The sequence below is a fragment of the Lampetra fluviatilis genome, chromosome 29 (assembly GCF_964198595.1).
Source record: "Lampetra fluviatilis chromosome 29, kcLamFluv1.1, whole genome shotgun sequence".
Classification (NCBI taxonomy): domain Eukaryota; kingdom Metazoa; phylum Chordata; class Hyperoartia; order Petromyzontiformes; family Petromyzontidae; genus Lampetra; species Lampetra fluviatilis.
In genome coordinates, this window is record NC_136303.1 from 12,269,150 (window position 1) to 12,282,788 (window position 13,639).

A 13,639-nucleotide genomic window follows, 5' to 3' on the forward strand; every position below is an offset into this window, starting at 1 on the left:
CCCCCTTAGTCACGTGGTCGCCTCAGCGCCGTGTTCCTGTGATTGGGTGTCTCGCACGTGACGTCACTACGCGCTATGGCGGCCTCCGAGATGTGGGCGCTGTTGTTGCTGCTGCTGGGGCGGGCGGCGCCCGGGGACGCGAGCATGAAGGTGCGAACATCACTAACATCACTAACATCAACACATCAACATTCCCATCATCACCAGCATCAACATTCCCATCAACGTCACCAGTATCGACAACATCACCATCACGAGCATCAACAATCGCCGGCCTCGAAATCACCACCAGGACTCTACCACGAGCACCAACGTCACTCGTCAACTCGACCGGCGGTGCTGTCAGCAGTCACAAACATTTACGACCATCACTATTAACACCGCTTCCATCGTCGCCAGTACCAACATTGACATCAACACCACTAATGTACCATCAGTACCAACATCACTACCAACATCACTACCATCAGTACCAACACCACTACCATCACTACCAACATCACTACCATCAGTACCAACACCACTGCCATCAGTTACACCACTACCATCAGTACCAACACCACTACCATCACTACCAACACCACTACCATCAGTTACACCACTACCATCAGTACCATCATTACCAACATCACTACCATCAGTACCAACATCACTACCATCAGTACCAACATCACTACCATCAGTACCATCAGTACCAACATCACTCCCATCAGTACCATCAGTACCAACACCACTACCATCAGTATCATCAGTACCAACACCACTACCATCAGTACCATCAGTACCAACATCATTACCATCACTACCATCACTACCAACATCACTACCATCAGTACCATCAGCACCAACATCACTACCATCAGTACCAACACCACTACCATCAGTACCAACACCACTACCATCAGTACCATCAATACCAACATCACTACCATCAGTACCAACACCACTACCATCAGTACCAACACCACTACCATCAGTACCAACATCACTACCATCAGTACCAACATCACTACCATCAGTACCAACACCACTACCATCAGTACCAACACCACTACCATCAGTACCAACATCACTACCATCAGTACCAACATTACCAACATCACTACCATCAGTACCATCAGCACCAACATCACTACCATCAGTACCAACACCACTACCATCAGTACCATCAATACCAACATCACTACCATCAGCACCAACATCACTACCATCAGTACCAACACCACTACCATCAGTACCAACACCACTACCATCAGTACCATCAATACCAACATCACTACCATCAGTACCAACATTACCAACATCACTACCATGAGTACCAACACCACTACCATCAGTACCAACACCACTACCATCAGTACCAAGATCACTACCATCAATACCAACATCGCTACCATCAGTACCAACACCACTACCATCAATACCAACATTACCATCAGTACCAACACCACTACCATCAGTACCAACACCACTACCATCAGTACCAACATCACTACCATCAGTACCAACACCACTACCATCAGTACCAACATCACTACCAACAGTTACATCATTACCATCAGTACCAACACCATCATTACCATCACTACCAATATTACCAACAGTACCAACACCACTATCATCACTACCTTCACCACCACCATCAGTACCAACATTACCACCGGTACCATCACCACAACCATCGGTACCAACACCACCACTACCATCACCAAATTCCGCTGCCATCATCACCAGTAAGTACCAGCGTGACGTGAACTTTGTTTGAGTCAAACTACTCCACGTCTGTACTCAATTGGGATCACACGCGGCAGCACCCTCGCCCCCTACTGCTCACACCGGGTATGACTCCTGAGATCCTCCGCAATAAAATAACGCAGTGAGCTGGGTGCGGGATTGTGACCAGTGGGTCTGCCATTGATGCCACAGACCCCACAGACCCACAGACTCACGATTCCAAAACGCACAGGAAGTAATAGAATTAGAATGTATGATGCGCATTCCATCCTAGGATCGCAATGCATGAAAATCAGAACACAAAAACAGAACCAGGGCAACCGACCAAACTAAAGAGAGAAGGCCACTTTAACGAGATGGGTTTTCAAAACAGACTTAAATTTCTACTGACTCTATGCCTCATTTCAAATGGCAAGGCGTTCCATAGCTTGGGTGCCATGCTAACGAAAGCCCGATCACCAAAAGAGCGCAACCTCGATCTGGGAGGTGCTGACCAGTTGGAGATCAGAAGTACAACTTGCACATGAGACATGCCTCATGTCTGTCTAGAGGCCCTGCCATTAATGTATATATGTTGAACGTCTTTCGCAACGTACGTAGCCAACCGTGCCAATCGGTTAGCTAATTAATACCCGTTTGTGTCACCAAGCCAGCCTGAGGGTCTGTCTGTGTGGCTGACAACCTGTACGAGAAGTGAAAGCTCAGTGACTGAAGTCACATGAATGTATAACATGGCACTTGTACGAGAGCTGTCACGATGCACAGGGTTACTCATTGCTGTGTCAAGGAAATGTACCGATTGGCATTACACAGCCATCATCTCTCCCGACTGATACACTAATGCTGATTGCAGGCCAGGCGCTGAGTCCTCTTGTGCTGCACAGGGACAGCTGCCACTTGGGTTTGTTCCTTCAAAAATGTGTTTAGATGAGATGCAAGTCACTTGTCGCGTTTCAAGTGCGGCGAGACACCCCGGCATGCAGGAGGGTGGCTCCCATCAATAACAGCTCCCGATTATGCTGCCAGGTCGTGTAATTCTGGAGATCCCAGATAAATCACAGCGTGGACCCTCCACTGACATCACTTCAAGCCCTTCACAATCCCAACAGCAGAAGGAGGGTGGGTGGGTTTATACAAATCTCGTCAGCTTCCAGAGGGCATCCAATTTCTATTTCATGCCATTCTCAAGTATATCTTGCTATGGTCACTCATCATCTCATTTAAGTGCCTTCGAAGCAAACCTACGTGTAACACAGCGATGTGTATTCCGGTTGTAATGATGCTATAGTGCTCATGGTCGTAACAGTGTCAACAGTCGGAGTTTGTGCGAATGCGTATCATCATGGAACATTTCAGGTGAACCCTGTGATCGTTGAGGAGCAGCTGCTGTGGCAGAGTAAAGACACGGGGGAGGTGAACACGTTTCGAATTCCCATCATCACCGACACACCCAGGGGAAACCTCATCGCCGCGGTGGAGGCGCGCAAAGCCTCAGGTGCGGACGTGGGAGCCAAGTTTATCGCAATTCGTCGCTCCATTGACAAGGGTATGTATACCCGCGTTTGCATGTCAGAGCTCATTTGTATTGACAGTTCGCCCACTCTTGGGAGTATTATGAAAGGAAACCGGCCAGATGGCTCGCCGGGAGAGTGAACGGCTCGCAATCAGAAGGTTGCGTAGATTTTTCTCCGGGTCCTCCGGTTTGTCCCTCCACATTTAGAATCAACGTGCATTTGAAATATTTGGCTGCTATAAATGTCCACGTGATAAGCCACTTCGTTGAGCTATCATTTGTGACCAGGTCGCTTCTAATAAAGAGCGAAAAAGCTCAGTGGGCCTTACCTGGTAAAATAAAATAAAAATAGTAAGAGTTGTGATTTTTCGCCAAGGTTTGCGGGTTGACTCAGCCCCCCTCCCCTAACCCTTTGGCGGCTAATAAGATGAGTAACACTTTGTGGAGAAGTCAACAATATGAATGTGAAATTTCCACTACTGACTATAAACAGGAGATGGAGCACATCCTCAATGCCCATTTTAAGCAAAAATTTCACTGACATTTTTTGGAAGGAAAGGCAGAGAGACAACAGGGAGCTGGAGAGGCATTCCAGTTGTTGACACATGAGGTGGAGAAACCATCGACTTGCATTGGGGTGATGACAAGGCTCAGCAGCAGCGTGTTCACTGCTCGTTGCGGAGTTTCTCTGTTTCAATCCGGTAGGCTGCCCTGGTTAGTACCGTGGTGCCTATGAACTAAATATTTAAGTGTGGACTTTAAAGATTCTCTGATGTCGTACAAACGAATAGGCCATTGTGTGCTGGCGTTATGGTCTGAATTCCACAGCAAATTACCCAATTGGGATCACACAGCAGCAACATCGCCCCCCTCTTGTGAAACTACCGCAGACTGAAATGCAGCAGCGCCTTTCTTCGTGACGATAGCCTCATGCTATAAGAATGGCGCAAATACCAAATGTACGAATGATTCACAATTATCTTGCTAAACTTCGGTAATCAATGCAGACGGTTACTGAGTCAGTTTAACACGTAGGCTTTCTCGGGTTTTGACGACACATTTATATATTTTCGCGATCTAACCCATAAACCTTATGGACGGTTACTGAATCGCGCGCTTTCAGATGCGCACTTTCAGATGCGCTTCTGCGGCCGTCTGGAACGCTTTTTCTTCTGATATTAGGAAGCCAATGGGAGCTTTCAACTTTAAATCTAGATTGATAACTCATTTCTCTAGAACTGCTTTTTTGTGTTTAGTTTGTTGTCCTTCCCCCTACACCTCCGATTAGCACGGTTGGCTACGTACGGTATGAAAGAGGTTCAACATACTGTACATTTATTATTATTTGATTGCCGTGCCAGGTTTTACCTGGAGCCCCTCGCAGTTCGTAGCGGACGATGGCTCGGCAGCCGACGGCCTCAACCTGGGTGCCGTGGTGGCGGACCACGAGGAAGGGCTGCTCTTTATCATGTACGTGCTGTGCGCTCACTACTACAATTGCGGAGTCTCCAGCACCATGCTCATCAGCAGTGCCGACGACGGCATCACCTGGAGCAAACCCATCAACATCTCCAGCCAGATCGGCACCAAGATGTTTGCCCCAGGTCCAGGCTATGGGATACAGGTAAGCAAAATTGCAAAATGCCAATATTTTATTATTATTTATTATTTTGCTTGTTTACTCAGGAAGGCTTCAATGAATCTCAAGACTCATTTTCAGAGGGTCCTGCCAAGTTATCTTCGTAGGAGACGATTTTATTTCGTGCAATCCCAATTTGTAGGTCTTTTTTTGGCATTTGGATGTTTAGCCAATACCAGTTTCATTGCATGTGGTTGTTTTTACTCCAAATATACACCAGAGTTTGCATGTTCTCCCTGTGGTCGCGTGTATTTTTTTCCAGGTCCTGCGGGTTTTCCCTAAAAATTTATAATCTACATGCATTTAGAGTATTTGTCTGCTCTAAATTTCCACATAAGCCACTTCGTTGAGCTATCATTTGTGGGCAGGTCGCTTCTGAAAAAGAGCTATACAGATCAGTGGGGCTTACCTGGTAAAATAAAAAATAGTTTACATTATAGTTTTATCGTCATCTTATAAATCTAAGTTAATCTTGACATGGTGTGGGGAGGCCAACATCCAGCAGTAGATTTATAAAGTGCTGTAAATAATTGCAGAGTACGTCTTGAAATTAACGCGGAAGTTTTTAGTCGCTAAAAATTCATGATCGAGTTTTGGGTTAGACAGTGGCATGATTTGGTCAAATTCCTGTCGTATGACCCTTTACCACCCGACACAGCCAAACAAATTAAATTGTCACGTGTGCAAGCATTTAACTCGACAATTTTTATTGTTTCAGCTGAACGGTAATTTGATTTCAAAAAATAATTGTCAGCCAAATTTAATACAAACAATGCTTGCAAACTGTGCCCCTTGTATGGATAGAGAGGCTTAAGAAATATTGGTGCCAGTCACAAGCTGAGAAGTCTCGTGTCATAATAGGTTACTGACATCGTGAAGGGTCGGGTTGGAGAGAGTGGGGGGGGAGGCGAGGGGGCACGTGGTCGTGTAAATGTCACTGAAGCAGAACACAAGGAGGGTTGGGAGGTCGGTCAAAGAGTTCAGGTCACGTGTGCAGTTGTGGTTAAGATGGGCTTGAACATTTAATCCTCAGTCAGCCATTAACTTTGACATTATGTGTTGTTCTTGTATCTGTACCAAGGGCTGACATTTTGCCAACGACGAGGATGTTTACTCTTTCGTTCTTTCGGTAAAGTCACGTCGGTAGCAAATATTAGATCACGACGTTTCGATCGCAACACAAGCAATCGTCATCAGGTGGGACAACCACAGCAAGAAAACACTGCTGAAGTAGGCGAGAGATCTGCCGTGGCACGAGGTTATATAGTAGTGTATAGTGTAGTGCATAGTAGGCCTCGGCAGTAGGGGAGGAGAGGGAAGGGGGCGGGGCAGAAAGTGGACCCCGCAGCAGCACCCGGGCCACTGGAGTAAAGTGGTTCACCGCGTCGGCACTGGATAGGTCAGCTGCAGGGGGGTGGGCAGGGCAGAGAGTGGACCCCGGCTATTATCAGAGATTTGTTCATGAAGCCATCCAGATATATAAACACAGACAAAACTTCAACCGAGAAGATGGGTACTAACTGAGCAATCATTGGAAGGACGTTATTAACCAGGTAAAGTCTTAACTGACTGTGATGTCTCCATCTTACCTGCCCATGTCAGCTGTTATTTCTGACTCTCTATGTGTCTTTCTCTGTGTGCTGCCCTGCTTCCCCCCCCTCCCTTCTCTCTCCCCCCCTGCAGCCGACCTCTCCAGTGCTGCTGCGGTGGCCCACTTTACTCCAGTGACCCGGGTGCTTTTGCGGGGTCCACTTTCTGCCCCGCCTCCTCCCCCCCCCTCCTTCTCTCTCCCCCCCTTCTGCCGAGGCCTATATAACCTCGTGCCACGGCAGATCTCTCGCCTACTTCAGCAGTGTTTTTTTGCTGTGGTTGTCCCACCTGATGACAATTGCTTGTGTTGCGATCGAAACGTCGTGATCTATTATTTTTCTAGCTACGTGAACCAAAGAGTATGGATTCCTGCAGTCACGAAAGCTTCAAATCAAGATTGAAGAGGATGTTGTTTTTGTCGTTGCTGTGGATGGAACGGTTGGGTGGTAGTGCGAGATGTGTGAAGCGGCGGCACCAGGGAAGCCCCAGAGAGTGGGCACTGTGCCAAGCTGCCCGAGTTCGTGTGAAAGATGGAAGTCATCTGTATTGCGATTCTGGCCAATGTTGATGATGGAGCTGGTGTCACTGGGGGGGATAGAGGACAGATTTGGCAGTGCCCGTCTCCTTGGTGTGTTGAGTGTATGCAGCCGTAGCTATGCAACACTTTTGATGATGTTGTAGTTATCGGCGAAACGTCACAGTACTCGAATTGTAAATCTTGTGGGTTTACTCTCCAACACACCGGTGTGCTCAACAAGTAACGAATTGGGATGTTTTGTTTACGTGTCAAACATTACTAATTGGCTGTGTCGGATGGTGGCGGGTTAACGACGCATTGACATTTATGCGATCTAACCCAAAAACCTTTATTATGGATACCGTTGAAATAATATTTTCTTCACATTGCACACTTTTAATCAACAATATTTTTGATTTCACAAAACTACAGATTACGGGGGAAAACAGTCCTTGGCGTGATTTGGATTTTTCATCGAGTACTTTATGTGCTCATTTCCTGCATTGCAAAACAGTTGAGATTGACGTTGCACAACTCGGACTGTGAATGAATCGGAGGCGGAACTAGAACTTCCTTAGTGGGGTGTGGGCAGCCCCATAATGTCAAGACTTTTAAACAACATCTGACATGACATCATGAAATGATTTTTCTCTGATAAATATCAAGCAAATATTACATTTCAGAGTCTCAAATGGTGGGTGGATCACCCCTAGGTTTGCCAATGGAGTGAGCACCATTACTTACGCAAGTGCATCGATTCTGTTATTTCCTGGGTTGTGTAGAAAAGGTTTGAGCCTAAGAAGGGCCGCCTGGTGGTGTGTGGGCACGGCACGCTGGCAGGGGACGGTGTCTTCTGCCTGCTAAGCGACAACCACGGAAAATCGTGGCATTACGGAGGTGACATGAAGAGCATTCCCTACAACCAGGACAAGGTGGCCGGGGACTTCAATCCTGACGAATGCCAGGTACTGCTTGGCCCAGCCTCTGGGATTTCCACGTTTATATTTCTCGCTTCCACGCGAGCTTTCTGTGGTGCAGTGGCGGGCGCAGTGCACTCGCGATCCAGAGGTCGCCAGTTCGGCCACCCATCGCGGAAGTCTAAACAACGGGGCAAGTTTCTTAAAGTGGCGCGGCGGTGGCGAGATGTTAACTACCTCATCTGGTATACAGGAGGTCGTATATTTGGTTTAACGACACATTTATATTTACGCGATCTAACCCAAAAAAACCTATATTATGGATGATATTGGGTGCGAAAGCCAACGTGTGTTAAACTGTATATCTGGAGTTTTCACGTTCTCCCCGTAGTCGCGTGGATTTTTCTCCGGGTCCTCTGGTTTTTCCCTCTGAATTTAGAATGAACATGCATCTAGAGTATTTGGCTGCTATAAATTCCCATGTCATAAGCCACTTCATTGAGCTATAATTTGTGGTCAGGTCACTTCTGAAAAAGAGCTATGTAGGTAGGGTAAAGTGTGGGCACTTACCTCTTCCAAGTCGCCTGGGCAGCGTGGAAGAGGAGACCAAATATTGTCTAGAGCAGTGGTGGTCAAGCTGTGGCCTGTGGGAGCCCCTTGTGGTGGCCTAGTCTAAATGTATCCAGGCTAGTGCGTGGGGTCAGGCTTAGTGCACAAACACGATTTCAAGCTTTTGGCCCACCGGTAAGTTGTTTGCATAGTGTAGCCATTGTCTATAGACATCTGCCTATTCCTGGCCCCAGCGAGTTGATGTATCATGCACTGTGCTGCTAAATATCCCAAGTTTATTTAATTTCTAATGATCCATTGTCCAATTCCTCTTGCTCCACCCGCCCAGGCAGCTCAGCGGTAGAGGGAACAGCTTGCAATTGGGCGGTTGAGAGTTTAGATCCTGGTTGATATGACTCAGCCCTTTGTCCCTCTGGGGTCGATAAAATTACTTGTACTTTGTGGGAAGTCAACAGCTGTTGTCATATGAACAGACTTGAGCCTGCCATAGGATTACAGAATCTCCACCACTGGCTTAGCAGGGTTGTAAGTGGGAGATGAGCACGGCTGACTGGATGCTCATTTGTACGTCTGTATGTATGTTGAACTTCTTTCGCACCATACGTAACGAAACTTACATAGCCAATCGTGCTAATCAGGGTGCGAGGAAGGACAATATATATGATTTAAAAGTGCGTACCTCCAGTGGCTTCCTAATATCGGAAGTAAGACCATTTCAGACGGCCGTAGAACCGCATCTGAAAGCATGCCGATTCAGTGACGATCTTTGTTCGATGGCCAGCCAAAAGCTGCTGCTGCTGCGAGGATGACCGGAGTTGGCACGACGCTGTGAGCAGGAGACGGCCGTGACTGTGTGCCCTCTAGCCGTACGAGCTGCCGGACGGCTCGGTGGTGGTGAACGCACGCAACCAGAACTACTACCACTGCCGCTGCCGCATTGTCATCCGGAGCTACGACGCGTGCGAGACGTTTCCCGTGGAGCACCTGTACTTCGACGAGTCACTCATCGACCCCGCTGTGGCCGCCGGAGCCATCATCAAGAACGAGGTCGTCTTCTTCAGCAATCCTGCCAGCGAGAACAAGCGTAAGCCTTCTGCTGCTTCTTCTTTTTCATACGGCAGCTGATATAGATGCAGAGCTACAACTTACAATCTCACATTCAGGTGGTCAAGCCAGACAACTGCGTCGGGAGCAGCGGAGTATATAATCGCTGTGATGTCACCTTCGTATTTGTGGATCAGGTACTGTGCCGTTATACGTTGTACGATATGTTCTGGATGATTTGCATCTGCTGCTATGGTTTGTGACCATCACACCTCAGTGTACACGTACACATGTGCACGTACACTCGTCGCATGTGTACAGCGATACTACAAAGTAGATGCGTTGCTGCAGCTGTGTTCGGATATTGAAACATTGGATACTGAGGATGCGTTCCCAGCCTTCGTAACTTACTTTTTCAGACTGTAGATGCTTCATAACTTACCAATAATATTGTAAACAAAGATAATTTCTATTGAAAATAATATTATAGTTTCTACTGTACAGTATTTAAATCTGACATAAAGAAACAGTGACGATACATATTACCAGAGATATCCACATTTGTTTTTTATGTATTTATTTATAATTTTACTTTATTTTTGGTGTATTGAATATTCGTATATCGATGCTCGGCACGCTGAACTCACAATCCACTTGTCGCCAGTTCGATTCCATCTCCTGGCGCGACAGTTGAAACGATGGGACAAGTTTCCTAAAGCTCCGCCAGCAGTTCTAAATGGGTGGGGTAAAGCATGGATACTCCCACCTCTTCCAAGACATCTGCCCAGAGTGGAAGAGTAGGCCAAATACCACGAGTGGAGGCCATTCTGCTTTGCGCGCTGTGATTAAGCAATGGAAAGCAGAGAAGGGGTAGTGGGATTTAAGAAACATGTTTCTTTAACTGCCATGCATGGGAGATTAAATAAAACAAATTCAGGATGCAAACCATTACACCGTGACAGCATGCCTACTAACTTGTTTGAGTTTAGATCTTAAACCATCACACGAACTCCGGTCAGCCATTGAACAAGGACGGTCACTGCATTGTGCGCTTTTGGATGTGCTTCTGCGGCCATCTGGAACGCTCTTCCTTTCAATGTTAGGAAGCTACTGGAGCTATGCACTTTAAATCTATATTTAAAACTAATTTATTTATAACTGCTTTTTGTGTTTAGTTTGTTTTCCTTCCCCCATGCCTCCGATTGGCACGGCTGGCTACATACGGTGCGAAAGTAGTTCAACGTACGTACATACTTGAAGTGCGAATTAGCGGGTTAACGGAGGATATTTTTGTGATGAATGCGCGATATCCTGGCGTTTGCAGGGGTCAACCTGACCCTGCGCTGGAGCTATGACAACGGCACCACGTGGCCGGACTCTCTGCTCATCTGGCCGGGCCCCAGCGGCTACTCGGTGATGACCAAGCTGGAGCGCGACATCGAAGATGGCCGCTACATCTTCGTGGTGTACGAGAAAGGACGCCTCGACATCACCGAGTCCATCTCCTTCGCCAAAGTGCAGCTTTACAACGACAACTTCTGAGCATTTGCCGACTTGTTCTCACGGTTGTCTTCTCCCGCCGGTGATTTTTTTCCTTCTCAAATTGTATAAATATTCTGGTGCAAGCATATTATGAAATTATTCCCAAAAACCTGCTTAATTTTTTGAGACGACTAGGTCTGTAAAATAATTTTGTGAGGTGCTAAGCGGTGATGTAAATTTTATATTTTTTTACAAAAAACTCTTTACGTAATTAATATTGCTGATCCAGCTCGTGGCATCGCGAGACCATGAAGGACGGTGTTGACGAGGCCTTCGTCCAGCACTGAATGGATCGTGGCTGATGATAGCGGTGAAATGTATACTTTGAAACTAGAGACATCTGGGTGGTTCAGAGAGCCAGAGTCCTGATTTCAAGCCTGAGTTCCAGGCACTCATGGTTGAACCAATTTCTCAAATGTAGCGATTTTCATTTTCTCAGCCTGGTCACCAATGACTGCACAATAGACCATCACGTTCAATTTCTGTTTGGACTAAAATTTGACTCATAATTGGGTTGTCGAGGTAAGGGCGTGTAAAAATGTATCGTTCAACCCGGCACGGCCAATCTTGTGAACTTGTCAAATGTATTACTGCTTGAGCACATCCATAAGTTGGAGCGTTTCGGGTGTAGGAGGGTTTACGACACATCTTTTACATGACCTAACCCAAAAATCCATTATGCATTGTAACAATTGGTCGTGAAAGTCGACTTATATGTGTACAAAAATTCCGTCAAATTTGTCTTACGTTCTAGCCGATAACTAAAAATATCAGTTTGACTCGTGCAACTAACATTTCACTCTGCAGCAGGGCGGCAGATGGCAAAGTGCTACCCCTTCCTGTGAAGCGGAGGTCACGTAACGGGGACTCTTTCTTTTGAACGTAGTTCTCGGTTATCTCTTTGCACGGACCGTTCTCTCGTCCGGGACGAAGCACTGTTCTGCCAGTTCCGAATGGATTCATCTCAGGACAGCAAGAGCACTTTTGACATATAATATATGGGAAAAGTCAGTTTTTATTAAATTATGTAGCTAAGTTTCTCATTTGCACCAATAAGAATTCCTATATAAAATAGTCACTATGCACTTTTTAACGATACATTGAATCACGTGTTGAGTGATTTATAATGTTATATACATTTGAATTGTACTTGTAATGACTGTAGGTTTGAATGTCCTGCAAAACAGAATTGAACCACAGACTTTCAAAATCTTTCCTTTCAAGAGTTTTCCCACATCACTTTCTATGGCTGAATGCCAACACTCCAGACAAAACTACTTTGAGGAAATGTAAATATAGTGTTTCCACCCGAGGAATCATCATGGAACGACGAGTTTCGAGAGATTTGACGCACGTTTTTCGCAGCCGCATGTAATCCCCGCGTGATGTTTCTGGTTCGGGCCGCATTCCGGGTTTTTCCTCTCTCTCGAGCTTTGGCCACGTGCTGCTATGGGCAACTTCAAAAGCTGATTCGGACTCCCTGGATTTTATTCTGACTGGGTAACAGTTTCAAGGGAAACGTCAAATTTATAATAGCTATATTTGGCTCCTGACAATTGTTCAAATTATCGGTGAGCTGAAACAATTATCATTGGCACGTGAAACACTTGTGCAAGTGACAATTTAATTTATGATTCCGTAGTTGAATTGCCCGCATTAGCTCGGGGGAGGTTGTGCTCCGGGTCATTCCCATTGAGCATGCGCGTGTGCGCAGGACTTCCCTCCTGAGTGTACCTGGCACGGGCCACTGCAGCTTTGCCGATTTCACTCCACCGATGTGGCGCCAGCAGCTCCCTCCAACTGTGGGACCTCGCCGAGTTTAGCGACCACCGCCGTGCAGCCAGGATGCTCTCGCTGCCCCCATTGCACACTTCCATGGAGCTGCCGTCAACTCGATATAGAAACCTGTGGATTGGAGTGAACATTCCTCGTGTCGATGAGCTTGCAACTCGAAGATATCTCGGTAGTCACCATCAAGAGTGCCGCGCTGGCGAGATGTTATCTCCCTCGTCTGGTATGCGGGAGGTCGTGGATTCGATCCCGACCCTGATGCCTGTATAATTGGAGTGTGCATGTTCTCCCCGTGGTCGTGTGGATTTTTCTCCTGGTCCTCTGGTTTTTCCCTCCACGTTTATAACCATCGTGCGTTTTGAGTATTCGGCCGCTATAAATTTCCACGTGATAAGTCACTTTGTTGAGCTATAATTTGTGGCCAGATCGCTTCTGAAAAAGAGCTAATAGCTCACTGGGCTTTACCTGGTATAATAAAATAATGGTTGTCATGTTGACCAATGACAAAAATAAGATACTAAAGACTGGATGATATAAATGTTCCCGAGGTTTAAATTAATATATCAGCCATATAACACGCACATTTACAGCCACTTGGCCTCTTCCATCGACTGCCCATACATGTTTACTGTTGCATTTATTTGCTGTGAATGCGTTTCTGTTGTCAGCTCAAAACTATGAGTCGGCAGTGGACGTGCGAGGGAGTTTGCTGCAATAGAGGCCGTGGACTCCTGTACTGTGTCATTGCTCACCACACCTCTTATCGAATACTGTCACGTGCA

At 46.6% G+C, this 13,639-nt stretch overlaps 1 protein-coding gene across 2 annotated transcripts; it reads left to right on the forward strand.

The window, feature by feature from the left end:
- Positions 1-75: 75 nt before the first annotated feature.
- LOC144943020 (sialidase-1-like) lies at positions 76-13,622 on the forward strand. 2 transcript variants are annotated; one of them, XM_078870151.1, is made up of 6 exons: positions 76-150; positions 3,091-3,280; positions 4,609-4,871; positions 7,776-7,958; positions 9,345-9,564; positions 10,849-13,535. In XM_078870151.1, exons 1-6 carry the CDS (start codon positions 76-78, stop codon positions 11,064-11,066), a joined length of 1,149 nt encoding a protein of 382 aa, XP_078726277.1. In that variant the 3' UTR covers positions 11,067-13,535. The 2 variants fall into 2 exon arrangements, with proteins under 2 accessions (XP_078726277.1, XP_078726278.1); XM_078870152.1 differs by having other exon boundaries at positions 77-150; positions 3,091-3,229; positions 10,849-13,622.
- The last annotated feature ends 17 nt before the right edge of the window (positions 13,623-13,639 follow it).